Raw genomic sequence first — 22,918 nt, 5'->3', positions numbered from 1 at the left:
TACCAAAGCATCACAGAGGTCAGGCTGTTCGGCAAGGGTGGCATTCTTTGCTTCTCGTCTGACCAGCTCTGTGTTCGAGACCTACTAAAATGCTCGGTATTCGCTACCAACCCGGTGAGCGCATTCATTCCACCTCACCTACCTTGCGTCAAAGGCCTCGTTCGGGGTGTCGATGTCAACTTGACCGCAACTTAGATATTAGATATGTTTTCAGAAGCAGGTGTGATAGCTATCTATAGATGTAGTCGAGTTGTGGACAAGAACAAGGTCCCAACGGAGTCCGTGATTGCTACATTTGCCGGGTCGAATCGCCCAACCGAAATCAAAGCGTAGCCTTTAATATACAGAGTGGAGCCACTATCACCTCGTCCCCTACAGTGTATTAAGTGTTGGCGTTATGGGCACACAGTGAAAGGGTGCAGGTCAGTACCTAAATGCAGAATTTCTGGTGAGACGCACAACTCAAACGACTGTAAAAGTAATGAAGAAAAGTGCTTTTTTTGCCATGAAGCACACTGCGCTGATAACCCAAACTGCTCAGCCAAGGCACGTGAAATCCAAATACTTGAAATTGTAGACAGAAGGCGATGCTCCCGAAAGGATGCCATTGCTGAAATCCAAGCCCGAACTCAAGGATATGCCGGAGCAGCTGCCCGCCATAACATAGCAATGGAAGCATCCTTTTCCCTATCAATTGCGGACATGATCGAGAAGGCTGTGGATAAGGCTATGCAGCGCCTTGCTACCACCCTATGTGAGTCGCTGTCGCACATTGTGAATAACCAAATCGCACAAGTCTATGGAGCACAGATAGATATAAGTACGGCTGTAAAAAATGCTGAGTCTGCACACCCGACAAGTGAGGCAGAATCTGAGATAACTCCTCCAGATGCACAGTCTGCAGAGCCCTCTGGAGAAGGCGTTCAGAGGCAAAGCGAGGGTGCACAGGAAGCTTCTCAGGACACACAAGATATGGACATAGATCTCAAATGCCTAAAGCGTTCTAGATCCCCTGCATCGAAAAAACCTAGCTCGCCGAAACATGTAAAAAGCAAGAAATACCAGAAAGACAACCTTTCAAAAACCGATTTTCTAAAAGAAAGTATTTTAGATAAGGTGATTGCCAAAACCATTTTAACGAAATCATAGGGTCTCTTAAAATTATACATTGGAATTGCCGATCTCTTCACTCAGCCATAACAGATCTGTTATACCTGTCTTCCAAGTTCGATCCGGCTATTATTGCATTACAAGAAACTTGGCTATTCACACATCATGTATTTCACCTACCCAACTTCCAAACCTTTCGTCTAGACCGTCCATCCAAAGGTGGAGGTTTAGCTTTCTTTGTAAACAATAAAATTAGTTTAAAAGTTAAAAACTCATACAAATGTATGTCTTCTGAGTGCGAAATTTTCGCGTTAGATATTACCTTGCCAGGATACTTGCCTTTCTCGCTAATAAACGTCTACCTTCCTGTAGGCGTTCAAGACACGAGACTGTTAAATATGGCTGCTAATTCAGGCTGTAAAGAAAAAATAATAGTTGGTGACTTCAACTCTCACCATACCTGCTGGGATTTTAGAACAGATCAGTGTGGACAACGGTTGTGGGACTGGTCGGTAGACAACAACTTATTGTGCCTTAACGCTACAACTCCCACGTTTATTCGAGGTCATTCACGCTCCGCCTTAGATTTAAGCTTTGTAAGCTCGGCCATTGCTAGTACATCTTGGACAGCCCTTGATTGCGCCTCCAACAGTGACCATTTTCCAATAATGTTCGAGATCGCTTGCCCCGTCAAACCATCATGCTTCCATGCCCGATCCTATATAAATTATGCAAAATTTCAACACGACCTAAAAACTGCTTTAGACGCTCCTTCTCAGGATGGAGATGACACTAAAGCTATGAAAATAAGCGCAGTAATTAAAAGGGCATACAAAAACCCTGAATTTACTGTTAAATTGGCGAAGAGAATACCCTATAGCCCCTGGTGGAATTCCAACTGTTCACGAGATCACAGACGAAGACAGGCAGCTTGGATGAAGCTAATACATAATCAGTCCCCTAAGAACTGGTCAGATCATAAATTTCTTGCCGCTGTATTTAAACACACGGTTGCCCAAGCTAAAGAAGATTATGATAAAAGACATTTCGATTTTCTCTTGAAATCCAAAAATAAGAAAGCTTTATTTCAATATATGCGATCTCGCAAAATCCTGCCGTCTACATTAAATACTGATTATGAAAAACTATCATTGGAAGAAACGAAGAACTCTTTAGAGTCAATTGGCAGAGGTCTAGAAATTAGATTTTCTTCGATTATGGCTTTCAACTGGCAAAAGTCTAGCGTAAGCACTGACTTCGAAAACGTAACGCTGTCTGAAGCATCAAAAGTCATTCGAGATCTACCATCGTCAGCTCCTGGACCAGATGGAATCACAGTCTCTATGATTAAAATTTTATTCAAGCTATCCCCCGGCGACGTTCTCAACCTTATAAACTACTCTTTAAAGAATGCCTGGATACCGTATGACTGGAAAATATCTAAGGTAATCCCACTAATAAAAAAGCAAGGATTAGAATTTACCATAGAAAATATCGGACCCATCTCGCTAACTTAGAACATGGTGAAACTCATAGAGAGGATTCTAAAGGGCCGAATAAACTCCCGGATGACGAATAAGGTCATATTAAAGCCAAATCAAATTGGTTTTTGTTGTGAATGCTCAATTTGGTGCGCCCATGCGGATTTAGAGAGTCGAATACAGCTTGCTCGTAAAAGGAAACAGTACGCCGCATTAGTAACTCTCGACATAGCTAAAGCGTACGACAGTGTCGAGCACTCTATTCTTCTAACCACCTTGCAGAGTCTAAAGTTTCCTCAGTATATTACTGAGTGGATAGCAGAATTCCTAAAATCAAGAGAATTGTATTTCGTGAAGGATGGCTGTTGTTCGCATAAATTCAAACAGAAACGTGGTGTTCCCCAAGGGTCCGTCCTATCTCCAGCATTATTCAATATACTGATGAGCTCTATTCCAATTGTTCAGGATGTCAGTGTCTACATTTATACAGATTGTATCGCGTTCTTCGCTGTAGAGAGCGACATTTACTCACTACATCAAAAACTGCAAAGATATATTAATACACTAGAAATTTGGTTGCAATCCATTTCATTGTCATTGAACATCAGTAAAAGTGCGCTCTTGGTGTTTCCTATAGCAGATACAGTTTCGATTTCTGTATTGTATAATCGGGAACCTATTCCACAAGTTGATTCAGTCAAGTACTTAGGAATGATTTATAATGAAAAGCTAAATTGGAGCCCACACATTGAATATATAACAGCAAAGGCACAACGGGCGTTAGGTTTATTACGCAGGTTAAGCAACAGAAAATACGGGCTGCGCAGACACACGATGTTAATGATATATAAAATGTATGTGCGACCAATATTGGAATTTGGGTGTGTATTATTCTCCGGGGCCGCTGGTTATAAAATTAAACCGCTAGTAATGTTAGAGCAAGAAGCCCTGCGAATATGCCTGTGACTTCCCAGGTTCGTGGCGAATAATGTATTGTATCAAGAAGCACGATTGCCAAAACTCCTCTGTCGATTCCGAATTCTAACGGTTCAAACCTTCTTAAAGTTCTACAGTTTACCGGCGCGAAGATCAGAGTACGCATTTATCAGCGACCCTGACTCTTTCTTTCTTGCACATTGGCCTCGATTTCATACCCCTCAGATAATTTTCGTTAAAAAGAAACTGGATCGCATAAATGTAGACATTAGCACAGTAATTGAAACTAATTCCTCAACCATAAACATTAGAATAGAGTACGATGAAATCTTCTCCCCACAAGCCAAGTTGCAATCTCTTGGATTTTTGACCACTACATTAAACAATTACTTGGTACATGCAGAAACAAAAAATGTAATAGCTACAGATGCTTCTGTCAACAATGAAAAGGCAGGCGTAGGAATTGCGTCTGATTTCCTCGGCTGGTCTTTGTCAGTAAGGCTTCCAGATTTCACTCCTATGTTTGAAGCCGAGCTAGTAGCTATTATTTTAGCTCTTCGTAAAATTCCTACGACCGAGACCAGTGCAATCATCCTAACAGACTCACTTTCGGTGTGTGCAGCTCTGACAACCTCTGAACAATCTCATGCCCTAGCAGCGTTCCACACATTAGCACGGCCGCATTTAAAACTCCTCAAATTAGTGTGGGTCCCAGGTCACTGCGGATTACAATTAAATGAATTGGCAGACGCTTTGGCACGAGTATCACTCGATGGACCAGTAATTTCAGTACTTCCCGAGTTAGAATACTTATCAAAGGTTAGATATAGAAAATTCGCTATTTTTACAGATAGTTTAGAAAATATCACACAATGGACAGATTATCAGCACCTCAAATTTCCATGGAAAGCCCAGTGGAGTCCGTCAAAAAAACTTGAAATTATAATCTCCAGATCCCGGTGCCGTGTCCCCCCATTAAATTTTTATTTACACAGAGGTGGTCCGACACTTTCCCCCCTTTGTCCGTTCTGCGAAGAATCGAAAACTATTGAACATTATTTTGGCTCATGTCGTAACTATGCATTAATTAGGAAACGACTTTTAGATATCCCATTTGCGAAGCTAGGTTTAAATTTAACCACAGAAAATGTTCTAAGTTTTGGTGCCTCTGTTTTGGGACATTGCCACAGAGCAATGTCCCAAAACAGAGGCACCAAAACGGTGTGTAATTTTATTCGATGCGGTGTGTAATTTTATTCAAGACTCCAAACCTTTTTCAACATAAAGCCCACGTTAACAGATACTCAATGAGAAAAAAAACGGGTCGAAAAGTAATTTTCAATTCTGGATAAATCCGTGACATACCAAATTAATCGGATTTGGCAAAACCAGCTGTCTGGTCGGCTCCCAAAATCAAGTTGTATCTATTAGTGTCTACTTTGTTGTTGATTCTTTTTTCTCACTATCTAAATCTTTGGTTTCTTTCTTTTTTTTTAGGATACTGTCTTCACTATACAACTCCCCCCCCCCCCCTTTTTTTCCGTTGTAAGCAATAATGCAGTTATCGTCCATATGAGACTATAAGTTCTCTTGGCCAATCCCCCAGAGTGGGTACGAGCCATGGATTAGAGGATACAAACAAACAAACAAACAAAAAGCACGACCTTCTTGCCTCTTTGTTGTCCTTCTCAACCTTCTTTTCCACAATGAAATGTTCACTGGTCCAGCTGCATCGACAAGAAGGCGCCCTCAGTATCTGAATAGTTGTGAACTTTTGCTCGTGCCCGACGTCGATGTTCGTGGAACTGAGGATGCATGTTGCGTGGAAGTGGTTTGAAGGTGAAGTCCTGCCTCCATTCATTTGGGATACGTTGTTTTCCCTCTCTCTCAACGGGGGCTTCGCTGCCAAGTTCTGATAGTGTTTTTCGTACCGTTTTAGTGATGACGAAGTGCATGACTGGATTCGTGTGGTGTGCATGGAATAGTTCTGAGTCCTCTAGAGAGTCATACGTATGGCTTTGTCTATTTTGCGCTCGTCTGCTTTCAAGCCACACAGGTAAGGAAAGCTATAACAAATGCCTGAATGAGTCGCATTATGTCGTGTTCTTTCATCCCTTGATGTTGTTGTTAGTGGTTCATGAGGAAAAAAAAGAAGGCACCTGTTTTCTGTCTGCCTACAGGCGACACGGCGCAGTGCCTTGCTCTTAATGAAAGCCCATGACACTGACAACTAGTATGGGAGAAGCAGGAATCGCCCTCGCCCGACGAAACCCAAGGTCCACTTTTGTTCTAACAGATTGAAAAGCAGCCTACCGAAATTTTTGTAAAGGCTACATTGGCCCCATTGCGCATCGACTTCTTACACGACTCTCGTCCTCACGCTCAGAGGGCGAATGGAAGCAGCTGATATAGATACTCGGCCACTGCGAAGTTAGAGGCAATGAGCTCGCCCATGCCTCGGCCCGAGAATTACTCTTCCGGACCTCCGACCCCGACATATCGCACCCACCCTCGGCTATGCGTATGGACCCCTTCCTATCATACACAGATATTCTAGAACATCAAAGACTTGAAAGACGGAAACTTCCGCCCCCGGGGCCAAAGCTCAGTAAAGAATCTCAGGTAGTGTGGCGTCGCTTGCAGACCTTGTCTTACCGCAATACATACATACTGTCCAAGATAGATCCCAACATATACGCACCACAGTGCAGGTTCTGAGTCACTAAAACAGCCACCCTGTACCACATGGTATAGGAATGCCCACACAATCCACCTCTACAACCCATAGCACAGCACAACACCGTAGGGTGGGAGGCAGCTCAGTCCAGCTCGGATCCGAAGACCCAAGAGGCCCTTGTGAGATGGGCGAGGACAGCGGGCCGTGCCAATGGGATCCCGGACCAAGGAGTCCGTTTACCGACACACTTTCCTCGGTCGCAAATAAATGTTTTCTTCTCTCTCTCTGTCAGCGTTCTGTTCTCGCGCTATAACTATCGTCATGTCATACCAACTAGCCCAAGCTGCCACACTTCCAAGTTATCAAACCATTATGGGATATTTATAAGTAAATTAAATGATTGTGTTCAACATTCCCTGCCAAAGTATTTTGTATAAAATGACTGAGTCATATCAAGAGAAATAGTTTGCTAAAATGTGTTACCTTTAGTATTTTGACGCTTTTATTGTTCCGTTTCAGTTTCGGTTGCGGCAAACAACTCGCGTACGCTATCTCACATACAAGAAATGAAGAACGGCACAACTGCTCATCTTGCATTAGCACCGTGATTGAGATGTATGCTCACATAAAAAAGAGCAAAAAATAAAAGACGCAAGTGAAAGAACGCTAGGCGCCAAATGCAAGACTGTGACGATTTACGATGTGCAAGTGGTTTTCACGAATCGCAATTAAGGTTACTTAGTTCAGATAAATTTGCGACTTACAGCCTACTTAGTGCATTAACTGATGTATACACCTGATTATATGATATAACCTCTATAATTTGAAAGAAGACCAGGATAAGCTTCCAATAACCAGGGTGCTTGCACATTAAACTCGGGGATAGCGGGACCCATAGAGGTGGGACCACTCGAAAGCAGTGTATCTTTCCATCAAGGTGGCACGCATGAGGTTTGTCATGTTACTCTACTCTGACCGCCACGATGCTGTTGAGATAATGCTTCATAGGACTGCATGGATTAAATCTTTGTAGCTTTTTTTTTTGAAAGCCTCAGATGTTTAATCGAATGCGAAAATTGACCATCGGGATCCCACGGCGTAGGTGTCAATGCGAGTGGTCAAATAAAAGTCACGTGATGACAATACTATATGACGTGTAATGACGTCACATACCGTCATTTTGGTCAATAGTACGTGTGTCAATCACGGAGGCAGTACGCACGCATAATGTTCATGGACCCTCTATTTTATAACACACGTATATATATACAGCGAGTATTCAAGCGAGCCACCCGGTTACACCATAAAAAAAAAAAAAACACTAAAAGAATATTTCTGCCACACTGAAACTTCTGGATTTTCTTCTTTCTTCGAAGACAACTGAAGAGTGACCCACCCGCCAGGCAGCATTGTGGAATGTCAAACTAGAAATGTTTCAGTTGTAATCGCTTTCACAGTCACTTACTTCTAACTTTGTCCATATCCCTTACACTACATTTATTTACTTATTTTAAGAGTGCATTATAACCTCTTTATTGGTTAACCCGTTTTAGTGGACATGACATGTTTGTTGTCTCACCAATTCTTTTTCCTTTCACTAGAAAATAATTTAAATGTTATCCTTAAGCCCTATACACAATGGTTATTTATTTATTTTTAAGAGTGCACTATACCCCTTTTGTTTAACCCATTCAGTGGCATCATAAGTCTGTCGCGTCTCCACTTATATATATATTTTTACATAAGAAGGACTCATTTCTGTCTGCATTCAGTGTACGCGTACCAGGGGTTGAAGCGCATATATGCTTTGTATCGCCCTTCACAGAGAGAGAGCAATTGAGGCGTATGCAAAGAAATGCTCCGATACAACAAGCACCTTTGGTGCCTGTCTGTCTACGTATGTATGTATGCATGTATGTATATAGCCATCCAGCCACCTACACCTGGATGCTCTCATGATCAACCCCTTGGGATACACCAAAATTAGTACTGAAGGGTAAAATGATGTGAGAACACAGTATGCTGGCCATGACATAAATAATGTCACAGTCTCGTTTCCTGTGTCATGAAACACTTCACAAAAACAGTGGCACATACCTGGAAGCGGGTAAGTGCCACTAGTATGCTGGTATGTGCCACAGGTGATTGACTCTTAGTATCTACCTTGGAACAACAAGAACACACATAGGTAACTTTTAACGCTTGAGAGTCAAGAAAAAGTTGACAGAGGCAGTGTTGACTGAACGAATGCAAAGAATAAACGTCCGTGTCTCAGCCGGAATCGTACCTTGTCCTTTTGCATGGCAATCAAGTATTCTATCACAGAGCCACACCAGGTCTTGGAAATACTTTGCAAATTAACCCTAATTTTCAAGAAATGTCAAGTCTGTTTGCAGTACTGGCTATCAAATTTCATGAACGTTACATATGTACACCTAGAGACAAGAAGACAGCAGATGGGGTCTGGGAACAAGGCGGCGTTAAGAATATCATAGTCGAAATCAAAAATAAGAAATGGACATGGGCCGGGCACGTGGCGCGTAGGCAAGATAACAGCTGGTTATTATGGGTAACTGACTGAATTCATAGAGAAGGCAAACACGTGAGGGGAAGACAGAAAGTTAGGTTGGCCGATGGGATCAAAATATCTGCAGGTATAATGTGGCAGCGGAAAGCGCAAGACCGGGTTGATTGGTGGAACATAGGAGAGGTTTTTGCCCTGCTGTGGGCGTAGTCAGGCTGATGATGATGATGATGATGATGATGATGATATTAAACACCCATGACAGGTGTCTTGGAGCATGCACTGAGTCTTTATCAAAAGATGACATTACTAACATATAAATATAAAAGCAGGATTTTTTTTTTTTTTTTTGAATAAAGGCCGCTTCTGGTTGTTAAATGGCTTGCCATGAGCAGGTAATATGTCACACTACAAGTCTATCGTGAGAGGTATGACCAAAAGCTTCAATATGTAAAGCTATTAGTTTTGAAGCAACTAAAACAGAAACATAGCAGTTAAATGAATACCGACACAAAAATTTTCCTTGTTCTGCTTTATATATGAATAAGCAGCTAGTGACCTGCATATCAAAGCCGCATACACTCAAAACTCGATATAACAAATCTCGATATAACAAATCTCGATATAACGAAATATCGGTTATAACAAATTAAAAGATTTAGTGTTAAGAATAAACCTTCATAACAAATTTTTGGATATAACAAAGTTAAATTCATTTAATATGCAAGTTTGTTATAATGAGGTTCGAGTGTACCTCGACCCACATATCAAGGCCGCAAACCTCATCTGTTAAAGCATGTGACGATTCAATATTACAAGATATTTTTCACGGGGCCCAGTTGCACTTCCAGTTTCAGACAGCACCGGCAGAGATGGGATGCAGTGTAGGTTTTTGAAAAACTCGGATGACTACGTGACAACACAAAAAAAGCATATGGGATCATGTGGACAAGAGAATTGTGCCATCTGCAGGAGTGCATGCATGCAATGACCATGGCAGCCAACACCAACTGGTCACGTAGCTGGCTGCTGGTTGTTTGAGCTCGAAAAAAAGTTCATGTCGATGTCACGAGGTACCCCGTTTCACATTACGTTCTGGCACACACTTTAATATTGATTTTTAGTATGTTCCTGGCTATATAGTATGTGCAGGATATTTTGTAGGTGATGTATCTGTGCATGTGCAACTCTCTCACAAGTTATCTCAAGTTCAAACTTTTGCGGCAGTGCTCCTTCAGAACACCAGAAAACAAATGCGAGGTCACCAAGAATGCTACTTGCACTGAACTAGTAGAGAAAATGTCTTAGCAATGTCAGTCATTTATTGAATAAGAAAACTACATATTTCACGTTTCCAGCACTTTCACACACACATGTCAAGAGGCATACAGTACTTGCAAAGTCGCAAGCTGGTAGCAAAAGGCACAACTTTTTCACTTGGAGCCAGGCTCCTAAGAACACAACCTAAAGAACACTCTCATCCCTTTGAGGAAAAATCAGCTTTTTCTTTAACCACCGGCTTTTATAGAATCACAAATGATAAGTACTCAAGCTGTGCATGATGCAGCTGCTTCACTTCAATGAAGCAGAAAATTTCTGCATACTCATATCTACTCGAAAATGCTGAGTAACTCGTCATAAATTAAAACGATAAAGAAAACACAACAGGCTCACTTAATCTTCAGCAAAAACGAAATCTCTATTGTTTTAATAAAGCAAAAGTAATATCAATCTCATTCTTAGTTTTACATTCTGTGAAAAAAATGAGGTGCTGATGATGCCACGATCTGATGCTGCTTTCCGAGTACATGGGCCAACCTTTTTTCTTATTACAATAATGTGTTTCTTCAATGAAAAGTATTTACCCAAACATTTGCTTCCGAGATCAGTAACATCTGAGCAAATCAACGCAGGACTTTTAGTGTGCTGTCACCACTCACATGTCTGCATTTTCAAAACGCAATTTGTTGATACAAGCTTTCTTATTTCAGTTATGAGTCTTCTTAACACAATTAACAAGCAAGAATTGAGTTATCTGGGTTCTTGTAAAAACAACTTCTTTTCTATTTAATTTGCAAGACCGATATTATTTCCCTTATCAGATTTTTATGAAAGTGAGTCAGCTGGACCATACACGGCAAGAATGGATAGACCGACTGCCCTACACCACCAGTAGAGAATGCATGTTAAAATATGTAAGTGCGATGAGAGACACGTAAGAGTATACAGAAAATAAAGACGGTAACAAAGGAAAATAGGAATAAATAAGGCAACACAATATTAGCTGGCACAGCTGCTTAAGAAATATGCCACGATCGTAGCATTAAAAATACAAGAAACATTACTACAATGCTAAAGGGCTTCCACGATGCTATGAGGTATGCAGAAGCACTATGAGAATTCAGAGGCGTGATAATGTGAAACTATCTTGCTTTTTTTTTATTTCGTATTGGTAGGCAGCACGATGTGATTGGTCGAAATATTTCAGGCCACACCTACTGTGTTTGTCACAGAATGCAACAAAACCCATGATAGCGCTCAGTAGTATAACTATAAAAACACAATAAAAATTTTCGGAATGGCAAAGAACTGGTTTTTGAATAGGATATAGAAACACTGCCCACGAATAATTTTGGCTTTGAATGATCCTGAGTGGTGGTGAGACGGAATTGATTTGTTTATGAGCATATTTGGTGCAGCTGTACAGTGGTGGTCAAGATTTCACACTTTTTTTGAAATAAAATTCCCCTCTATTTTCTATTTGGGATAAAAGATGGGGGCATTCTTCAGCTATTCTGCAGATTTTCAAGTTTGTTCAGCTTGATTTAGCAAAACCTCTGCATACTAACCATCCTGATGTCGTAAGCATTCTGCAATTTTCAGTGCCCGCACGATTCACAAGCAAAATGCTCACCTGAAGGTTTTTAAGTAACTCGACTGATTGTAATTGATTGTGGATTCAGAGTTAAGACAGAACGGGACAGAGTTACCAGCCAAAGATACATAGCAATGATGCAGTGCTAGCTGTAGAGATGAGATGCCATTCTAAACACTGCCCTTGTGCCAGCACTTTGTAAAACGTCTTTCCTACAAATGGCAAAACAGTAATATTTAGTTCCCAAATGTAAATGTAAACATGTGAGCAAGAGCACCAGCTTTATATGAAGAGCCTTTTAAAGTGCTAACATTTCTGCAATCAAGTTTGATACAGAGGTGTCATTTTGCATTACTGCAATGCCCAAATGCAATAACTGGCCATTTTGCTCGAAAAGAATCAAAAGCAACATGCTTGTGGCGTCTGCATGCAACACGGTATGCACAGACCTGCCACAAGCAACACGGCAATAGTACAAAACATGGTATGCACCGTGTTGTGTTTCCAAAATGATGGTAGGAGTCACTGTTTTTGAGCAGGAAGATCGGCATTTGTCTATCATTCCCGCACATGCATTTTTTCTAATTCCTTTCGAGCAATACAGGCCAGCATCGCATCTAAACTTAAGTTCACCTTTTCAATCAACAAATTTTTCAGGAAAGCAGTGTAAACAATTATTCATGAATTCCTCATGTAAAAATCTGAACCACTCGTAGCGAAAGTAAAGCTTATCATCACAGCATTTTAGAACTTTATAAGTATTCATCGCTATACAAGAAAATAAATTAAAGCAAAAGTGAAGAACTGCGCTTCAGTACCTGGCTGTTTGTTCTATCAAAACATGGACAAATTTAATTGGTCATTTGCCGAGGAGTTCAACTGCATGCGCCGTCAATCCACCTACTTACGAGATAAGAATGTGTTGAAAGCAGCAGCTTATTCAAAAGAGTCATAAATACCTGGCACTCATGCAACAATCAGTAAGCAGTAGGTGCAGTAATGCCCGGATAATCACTCCAGGAAATGTGAGGTTAGCATGGCTGCGCCCTTTCCCATGAACGCCGCTACACTCTGCTAAATTGTTCACATCTAATGCGGGCTTATCACAGCAATGAATGATCGTGGTTAACGCTAACACACATTCGAGCGCTGTCAACAACTGGAAAAACGTCAGCAGACATAGCCTCGGCTAATAGAATCACCGTTACTTGATGCAAGGTATAAGTTTTTGATTATGAACGAAAATGTTAGCTGCACAACAAGTAAAGAACATCATATGAAAGAAAGAGCTGTGCTTCGTTAGTCAAGTCACAGAAACAAAAAACTCACGCTCTTCATGACCAAGAAAAATCTAGAAAAATGGAATGTGCTGCCCTTGGATTGTGCAAATTACAGTTCCTCTCATACAGGGACTACCAACTCACACGATACTCTTTCATCAATCAAAATCCACACCACGACAAGAACACCATCACAGCAGGCTCTTTAAATACAATGTGAACATACAAAATAAAAATGACCGAAAACATCCAAACATTTATGCATGTGCCGCGATGAGGTGCTAGCAATCAAACTCACGCTGAAAACACTACAGCAATTTCTTTTTAACATTTCCTTCTGTGCGCAAAGTCAAACACGCATATTTAAAATTGCCACGCACTGAACAATCTCATAAATTTCTGATGCTTGAATGTACCAGAGGTTAAAAAGAATAAATATTACAAGGTTTATAAAGAAGGCATTAGTGAAATGCAAAACTAGCTCATACTCAATAAACAATTGTATCGGGCCAGTTGGTAAGGATCCATCTTGCTAAGAAGCGCAGCCACTATAACAGATTTTCAAGTTTGTTCAGTAAGCGCTTGTGTTGTGTGTTCTTTGTTATAGTGGCTGCGCTTCTTAGCAAGATAGCTCATACTATTCTAACCTAACACCACATGGGTTTTTAAAGCAGAAGGTTCATAATCATTTCTTTACTCTAGGCAATGTAACATGCACACTTGCTGTATGTGTCCGTTTTTGTTAGTGCACACACCAGTATAAATTCCCCTATGTGATACGTACCTGCTAGTGCTAAACAAAAAATATGAAGCCAGGAATCAATTCCAGCGGCTTTTTCTTCTTGCCAACAGAATGTCGTGGCTGCCAGATTGCCACGAATGCTCCGTCTGCTATGGCTCCTTGGCTTTGACTGTCGATCGACTTGACGTTGAGTTTGACTTGGATTGAAGTAGGACTTCGGCTTGTATAACTCAAGACATAGAGTTAGTACAACAAGATTCCCATAGGGTTCATGCACTAAAACCTATAACCGCTTGGGTGCAGCCGTGATGGCACGACACTCGGCTTTCGCGTAACGTTCACTCCACGACCGGCTTTATAAATAGCGACCTGCGCACGCGCCCTTCTCCTACGGGGCTACGCGGTCCAAGAAAAGCCGCGATGTTGACGGCGCGTGACACTCGGCTTTCGCGTAACGTTCACTCCACGACCGGCTTTATGTGGTTCACTCACACTCGCCACTTCATACGGCCATAGCAGCTGACATTTTTCTGTTTCGTGGGTCTCTGTTACATCGCAGTAAGATACTGTCACATGAAGTGCAGTTTTTCGCTCATATCAACGAGAAACACGGATGACGGCGCAAGCAAGCAGGCACACACAATCGGCCTCATCGCTACGCCATGCCGCTACGCTCTCAACAATGGTCTCTTCGTTTTGGCTGCACCGGCTGAACCAGTTCAAAGGGTGCAGCACCTTCGTCCTCGTTTTGCCGGAGCAGCGCGCGCCCTCTGTCGCACCCTCTGCACTGGCTCCCTCGTTTTGTCTAGGTGTAAGCCTAGTTCCTGACGAGTTCTGTACCGGCGTGCACGCACTCCAAAGCAGGTGCAGAGTAGTGCAGCATGGCGGGCGTCCCCCCAAGGCCAGAGCAGACGACGTTGCAAATAGTTGTTCAGGGCGTTCAAAAGGAAGTTAAGGCACTTCACAATCCCGACGGGTCATTTATGACGGACGCCAACGGTTACGTCTATGAGGCATCAGGTAAGTCAGGCTGCATGCATTGCCAAAAAACGTGGTTAGCGGCCAGGAGTCGTAGTCGGTCAGCAAACAGCCTCGTAGCATTGCTTATGCTATGTCGGTATTTTTAATCTTGGTTTTCGCCCTTGCAGACGGCAAGCGCGTTACGTTGCGGTTCATGGCAGGGAATCGTGAAAATGACCCCCCTCCGGCACAACCGCCGACGCCTTCTCCTGCCTGCGACGGCGACGTTGACAGCGATGGGGCTTTAGCCGCATTTCCAGCAGCAGCCGCGTCGGCTGAAGATGTGGAAGAGCTTTGGAGCGCCCGAAAAACAAGGTTCTTCATCGCCAAATACTCGGAAATGAAGGACTTGGTGGGAAAAACCAGGGCACTTCGGTATGTCATCCTATGTCCAAAATTATTTGCAGCTTTTTATTATTCCGTTTCACTCTAGGCAAGCACCAACAAGATAAGGGCGCATGAAGTTCACAATGGCGATGGTTATTGTTGCCTACATTTTACTGCCAGCAATTTACATTTTACTGCCCCCCCCCCACTGAAAAAAAATTTTGGCTATGCGCCTGACTGTGACATATACGTTTACATATACACACAAACAGTATGTATAGTCACGCACATATATACACAACGAAGGCATTCGTAATGTTTCATTAAGTCAAGTGATCTTCAAAAACAGCGACGGTGCTTTTGTGTTGGGCATTGCACAACCGCTGTCTTGCCGAAAAGGTGCAGCACCTCCAAGCTCAAGCCATGTTGCAAGTGTAGTGCTGCCTTGAGAATTTGCACTAGAGGGAATTGCATGTTGTTATTCTGAGGCACATCTCTAGCAAGTCTCGCCCTGCAGTCCTTGTGTCTTCACTGTCTGTCCGCATTTCTCTCGCACTGCCACTTTTCAAGATGGTGCAGCTCATTGTTAAAAGAGATATGCTTCTTGACACGTGCTACCCTATCTTTGAACCTAGACTGCGCCGTCGTGTCAGCAAACAAGGTTGCGCAGCTGCATGTTTTACAATGCAAAGACAGGTTAGAATATGGCTGTCTCCTTAGTGAAGCTTTATGATCCAAAAGAGTGATTTACACAATGTTCAACTTCTCCAACATAATGCTTCCCGCACAAAAAGAACGTTCGCAGTTATCAGAAGTGTGTGAATAGTGAATTTCGGAACCTAATCAAGTAAGAGTCAAATAGTAATGGCACCAAATAGAATACAAATAGTAATTGAATACTGTTTGAATAGTAAGTAGACCATTTTCAAAACAGCCTTAGAACAGAACATTTTATTTGAAACAAATAGTCACAAACTTTCGACAAAGGCCATTACAGTCAGTTTGAATCTACTCAAAATACCACAATTACGAAAACTAAGGTAATCTCGTATGCAGCAGGAACTAGAATATTCGTAACATTTTGTAATTGTAGGTTCAACTACGGCATTGACTAGCGTTATCAACGTGAGACTTTGTCACCTCACTTTAAATAAAATTGGGACACAAAAACAAAACAATTTACAACCAAACATTGCAGATACAACTAAATATGTAACGGAGCAGATCAACCCGTCATCACAACATGGCCTGCGCACTAAAAGCGGATAACAATGGGCGTTGAAATTTACATCTGCAAGAACAATTTACGCAAACGCAAAACTTGTATCTGTTGCTAGTCGTGAAGCTGCAAGCACTCGTAGTTCCCACCTTTGGTTATTACAAGACGAAGACAGGAGCTGATAAATGCGATACAGCTAAAGTGCAGTAAAAATTGAGCAAGAATGGAGCTTTCAGAAGCGCATTCATTCGACAATCAATATAGTGTAGGTAGTCTTGCAAAAGCTTGGGCTGCGTACAGGTCACATTAGGGATTGAAAGAATGACTTGTAGCTGTTTCGTTGTTTTGGGGTTCTCCCGCCAGTGCCGATTATTAAAAGAATATTTGTTACTTAGAATATGTGCAATTCGATTCGACTTAGGAACCGAATACAGTGCTGTTTGATTCATTATCCAAAATTTTCGAATAATCGAACATCCCTAGCAATTATCCCTGAAAGCTACACATATGAAGTACTAAGGAAAGGTTCATGTGCTACTGCAAGACTTGGGTCACGTTACGTCGCTTCCTTCTTTCCTACTAACTGTGCTTTGCTTTTTTGTTTAGCACAAGAAGGCTTCTGTGGAAGAAGTTGGCTGAGGCCATCAATACGGAGTTCTTGTGCAACGTGACTGCCACACAAGTGGAAAACAAATGGAAGTCGCTGGACAGAGCATATAAAAAGTCAAAAAAAGACAACAATTCTTCAGGTCACCACCGTGTGAACTGTGAATATGAAGAGTAAGTTACGATTGTGTCTTCATATCTTCAGTGATTCTCATAGTGTCTATTACAGAGAGCTGGCAGAAGTCTTGGAAAAAGAACATAGTGTAAATCCAAGGCTGCTCTTGGAGCCTGGAAAAACAATCCTGCCTAGTGCAAGTCCAGAGTAAGTAAAAATTACTTAATTTGTGCTGTAGCCTGGAAATGACATGGCACCTGTACAATTACTTTCAACAGCACCAGCATCACTGAAGCACCTCAAGATGCAGCAGTCCCAGTCGAGTGCAACACAGCATCCAAAGTTCGGAGCAGCACAACGCCAAAAAGGAAGCGCCAGAGTAGGTCCCAAGTCACGCCGCTCTTGGAGGCATTAGAAAAAATGCAAGCTTCGAGAGCTAAGCAAGAGGAGGCAGCAGTGAAACAACTGGAGGAAAGAAAAAAATGGGAAGAGGCAAAGGCAAAGCGGCATGATGAGCGCATGCAGCGATTCGATCGGTTGATCGACGTACTCTCAAATAAGGACGGGTTATTATATGGGCAATAAACTTTTATAACACTAGCAGTGTCTACTCCATCTAATTTGTTAAAAAAAAACATTGCTTCTAGACGCGGCACCCCACTTCGCAAAACATTTGCACACTGAATAAATCGCGAAGCAAAGATGAACTTCTAGCACTGTTCCTTTGCAATGAACTCTCGCAGAGACTGACTGTAGCCTGGCAGACTGCAATCAAAATCTCCTTCACTTTCATCATTGCCCACATCTTCTTCTTGGGGAAGCGTTGCAAGTTCCTCAAGGAAGTCCCTTTCATCGTTGCACATGTTGTGTAGCACACACGCAGCCATAACTATATAGCAGCACTGTTGCACACTTTTTGCATCAACAAGGTAGAGCCTCCTAAAACGCTGTTTAAGCAGGCCGAAGGTGTTCTCAATAAGCACTCGTTGTTGACTGTGTCGTTTATTGAAGCTCTTTTTCCACGTAGGAAAAGAACTTCCATTGTCCTTGAATGGGGTCATGAGCCATGGCATCAGTGGATATGCACTGTCACCCAGTATATAATTGTCTTCACATTCCTGAATTGCGCGTGCAAAGAAGGGGCTCTCCCTCAGGACACGGGCGTCGTGAACCGAACCTGGAAACCCAATAAACACGTTCAGCAACTTGTTCCTGTCGTCGCAGATTCCTTGCAGGATTATCGAAGGCCACTTTTTCCGGTTGAAGTAAGACTGCGTAGATTCGCTTGGAGTGAGTATCCCGATGTGTGATCCATCGATACAGCCGATGGTGTTTCTTGGGCCCTTGCCTTTACTTTTGGCGAGGAAGCCGTTCTTTATGCGGGTCACTTCCGCGCTACTAGGCCAGCAAATTATCTCATCGCTAATAGCGTGTAAGAAGTGAACGACCCGTGTCACACAAACATGAACAGACGACTCGGTAACATCGAATTTGTCGCCTATGGCGTACATAGATATTTGTGAGCCTAGGTACACAAGCGCTATGAGGCATGTTTTTTCGGCACTGATTTGTTGGCGGCCTTGCACTGCCCTTGGGTAGAAGGCTGAAGTCTTGAACTTGGCCCTGAAACTATCAAAAGTCTCCCTGGACAGCCTGAAGAGGCGCTTGAATTCATACTCATGGTACCTGCCGATAATGCTTTCGTACCCGGGTACACGGTTGGCATCGTCGCGCACCAACGCGCACGCGACCAAGATGCACGCATCGTCGTACTCATCGTCGCAGTCACTGCAAACGGCACCGCTGACGGAATCGTCGTCGCTGCTCGAGTCCAGCAATTCCATCGCAGTCACAAGAAGTGCCATCACGGCCGTGTATTGATCGGACAAGGCGGCGGAGGCGGCTATTTTAGGCTTACACTACAAGGTGTTCTCCGGCCTGCACTCACGTCAACTCACGCCTTCGTTTTGGCTGTAGCCGTCGCGCGCTAGTGTCGGCTAGTGCCGAGGCGTGGTTGAGGCTGCACCTGCACTTGCTCGACCGGCGCTGCACGCTCACTGCACCGCTTGGCACCGCTTTTTCTGCACCTGCACTTTTCTGAACTAGTGCAAGCCAAATCGAAGATTCCTCAACTTTACCACAGAACGGGTTCCTGTACTCTCAACCATAGAGTTATTATTTAGACCTTCCTTTATGCTCTCAACGTTACAAGAATGGTAATGCCATCTACTAAACAAATCTGCAAACGCTCTGTTCCGCGAGCAATAAATTGAACAAAAGACCGTCGTTTCTTTTTAAAGAATAGTTATAATCAACATCATGCAATTTTAGTTTCTTTAATACGTGAACAAGCTTGTTTGCAATTTGTATTGCAAAAATTTGAGTGTTTAAATTGTCAAACTTTAGCGCCCAAAAAAAATTTGCAATGGACACATTGGCAACGTTTTGGGATGTCAGCGGTTTAGAGTTTCTCATATATAGAAACTCTATAGTCAGTGGTCCGTTGGTAATGTACGACGAAAATCTGATATCGGGGACTACAGTATTCTGTAGTGCTATGATGTCGGGCTTGTGATCGAACGTGCTTAGAGAGAGAGAATAAAACACTTATTTGCGACAGAAAAAGGAGTGTCGGTGTATAGGCATAATAGGCTCCTTAGTCAGTGTGTTTTTCGTCGACAGCTGGCGCTTTAATCAGTTAAAGGTCACTTCAACGATCAGTTAATTGTTCAGGTTTTTAACTTTTGATAAATGAGCGTTTCGCAACTAAACTTAATGGTAAGTCTTTGTAACTTGCGGATAGACGCGCAGCCTAGAAGCGACAATACAAAACACTCCGTGTCTGCAGCTTTCAAGTGGCTGCGTAAATTATACATAAATTAAAAACTTTCATGCGTGTCTAAAATGTATCGACAGAGTTATGTGGTCTTATTGTGCCTGCAGAAAGAGGCCTACTAACGTAAACTCACAACTATCTTCATCAAGTTTGCAACCCTTCTGATAACAAAAGCACCGTAAAATTATTAATAATTTTGTAGTTTTTTTTCGTCGACAGCTGGCGCTCCAATCATCTTATGGCCATTCAATTGATCACTTTAGTGTTTACATTTTTACCCTTGGCTATGCGGGCGCTTTGCAACTAAATTTAATATTAAGCCATAAAAACTTGCATATTGACGCGTCGTCGAGGAGCAATAATAAAAAAAAACACCACGTGGCTGCAGCGTTTAAAGTGGTTGCGTAAATTAAAACTAAAATGAAAACTTTTTTGTGTGCCTACAATGTGTCAACAGAGTTATGTAGGAAAAAGCTACTAACGTAAAACCACTTCTCGCTTCATTAAGCGTGTGGCGCCGTTAATGGCAAAAACACCGAAAAAAAAAATGTTCGTGATCACTAATTGTATCATTTTCTTTTGTCAAAATCTGGCGCTACAAACAGTTAATGGTCATTCAATTGATCAGTTTGGCGCTCGGGTTTTTACTTATGTTGTGTGGGCGTTTTGCAACTGTTGTGATAGTGCCCTCGTGAGACGAGCGAGGACGGCGGCCCGTGCCAATAGGATCCCGGACTGAGGAGCCCACTCACCAACACACTTTTCTCGGTCGCAAATAAATGTTTTATTCTCTCTCTCTCTGGTACACTATATGCCTCGCATAATCTGGTGTTATCAAACCTGACGATGGTTATAGCGCGAGAACAAAACGACGGCAAAGAGGCAAGAAGGACACGCTTCGAGCACGCGTGTCGCTCTGTGTCTCGAGCTTTCGAACAGCGACTGACGTTTGCCTGCTCTGAGGGTTTGGCCAAGAATTCACTAGTTGTGATTGATTTTGTTTATTCTTTTTTTTTTCGTAAGCGTTTCCATAGTGTCCTTATTGATTAGCGAGTGTATTTTCAGATAGTACGACCAGGCTGATGCCGTTTTCCTCACCTGGACCAGGGGCTTTCCTCTGGTCTGCTTCTCTTCCTTCGTAGGAATTGCCAGTGGACTTGTTTTTACGCAATGGCATCTCATACGTTCCTGTGGCATTGTTCCCAAGCAATGATGGTATCATACGGATAAAGAATCCAAAAATGATTCAGACGGAGTTGAGAGCTGCTACAACTCACTACCAAAGCATCACAGAGGTCAGGCTGTTCGGCAAGGGTGGCATTCTTTGCTTCTCGTCTGACCAGCTCTGTGTTCGAGACCTACTAAAATGCTCGGTATTCGCTACCAACCCGGTGAGCGCATTCATTCCACCTCACCTACCTTGCGTCAAAGGCCTCGTTCGGGGTGTCGATGTCAACTTGACCCCAACTTAGATATTAGATATGTTTTCAGAAGCAGGTGTGATAGCTATCTATAGATGTAGTCGAGTTGTGGACAAGAACAAGGTCCCAACGGAGTCCGTGATTGCTACATTTGCCGGGTCGAATCGCCCAATCGAAATCAAAGCGTAGCCTTTAATATACAGAGTGGAGCCACTATCACCTCGTCCCCTACAGTGTATTAAGTGTTGGCTTTATGGGCACACAGTGAAAGGGTGCAGGTCAGTACCTAAATGCAGAATTTCTGGTGAGACGCACAACTCAAACGACTGTAAAAGTAATGAAGAAAAGTGCTTTTTTTGCCATGAAGCACACTGCGCTGATAACCCAAACTGCTCAGCCAAGGCACGTGAAATCCAAATACTTGAAATTGTAGACAGAAGGCGATGCTCCCGAAAGGATGCCATTGCTGAAATCCAAGCCCGAACTCAAGGATATGCCGGAGCAGCTGCCCGCCATAACATAGCAATGGAAGCATCCTTTTGCCTATCAATTGCGGACATGATCGAGAAGGCTGTGGATAAGGCTATGCAGCGCCTTGCTACCACCCTATGTGAGTCGCTGTTGCACATTGTGAATAACCAAATCGCACAAGTCTATGGAGCACAGATAGATATAAGTACGGCTGTAAAAAATGCTGAGTCTGCACACCCGACAAGTGAGGCAGAATCTGAGATAACTCCTCCAGATGCACAGTCTGCAGAGCCCTCTGGAGAAGGCGTTCAGAGGCAAAGCGAGGGTGCACAGGAAGCTTCTCAGGACACACAAGATATGGACATAGATCTCAAATGCCTAAAGCGTTCTAGATCCCCTGCATCGAAAAAACCTAGCTCGCCGAAACATGTAAAAAGCAAGAAATACCAGAAAGACAACCTTTCAAAAACCGATTTTCTAAAAGAAAGTATTTTAGATAAGGTGATTGGCAAAACCATTTTAACGAAATCATAGGGTCTCTTAAAATTATACATTGGAATTGCCGATCTCTTCACTCAGCCATAACAGATCTGTTATACCTGTCTTCCAAGTTCGATCCGGCTATTATTGCATTACAAGAAACTTGGCTATTCACACATCATGTATTTCACCTACCCAACTTCCAAACCTTTCGTCTAGACCGTCCATCCAAAGGTGGAGGTTTAGCTTTCTTTGTAAACAATAAAATTAGTTTAAAAGTTAAAAACTCATACAAATGTATGTCTTCTGAGTGCGAAATTTTCGCGTTAGATATTACCTTGCCAGGATACTTGCCTTTCTCGCTAATAAACGTCTACCTTCCTGTAGGCGTTCAAGACACGAGACTGTTAAATATGGCTGCTAATTCAGGCTGTAAAGAAAAAATAATAGTTGGTGACTTCAACTCTCACCATACCTGCTGGGATTTTAGAACAGATCAGTGTGGACAACGGTTGTGGGACTGGTCGGTAGACAACAACTTATTGTGCCTTAACGCTACAACTCCCACGTTTATTCGAGGTCATTCACGCTCCGCCTTAGATTTAAGCTTTGTAAGCTCGGCCATTGCTAGTACATCTTGGACAGCCCTTGATTGCGCCTCCAACAGTGACCATTTTCCAATAATGTTCGAGATCGCTTGCCCCGTCAAACCATCATGCTTCCATGCCCGATCCTATATAAATTATGCAAAATTTCAACACGACCTAAAAACTGCTTTAGATGCTCCTTCTCAGGATG

The 22,918-nt window shown here is 42.6% G+C and overlaps 1 protein-coding gene across 2 annotated transcripts; it reads left to right on the top strand.

The window, feature by feature from the left end:
• Nucleotides 1–14,147: 14,147 nt before the first annotated feature.
• On the top strand, nt 14,148–17,512 carry LOC142768761 (uncharacterized). 2 transcript variants are annotated; one of them, XR_012885433.1, is made up of 4 exons: nt 14,148–14,645; nt 14,774–16,971; nt 17,027–17,119; nt 17,191–17,512. XR_012885433.1 is itself a non-coding variant. In XM_075870762.1 (2 exons), the coding sequence occupies exons 1-2, from the start codon at nt 14,507–14,509 to the stop codon at nt 15,076–15,078; spliced, it is 444 nt and encodes a 147-aa protein (XP_075726877.1). In that variant the 5' UTR covers nt 14,148–14,506; the 3' UTR covers nt 15,079–17,512. The 2 variants fall into 2 exon arrangements, 1 of the variants encoding a protein (XP_075726877.1); XM_075870762.1 differs by having other exon boundaries at nt 14,774–17,512.
• The last annotated feature ends 5,406 nt before the right edge of the window (nt 17,513–22,918 follow it).

The sequence above is a fragment of the Rhipicephalus microplus genome, chromosome 8, assembly GCF_043290135.1.
Source record: "Rhipicephalus microplus isolate Deutch F79 chromosome 8, USDA_Rmic, whole genome shotgun sequence".
NCBI lineage: Eukaryota > Metazoa > Arthropoda > Arachnida > Ixodida > Ixodidae > Rhipicephalus > Rhipicephalus microplus.
This window is presented reverse-complemented; position numbering and strand designations above follow the sequence as displayed.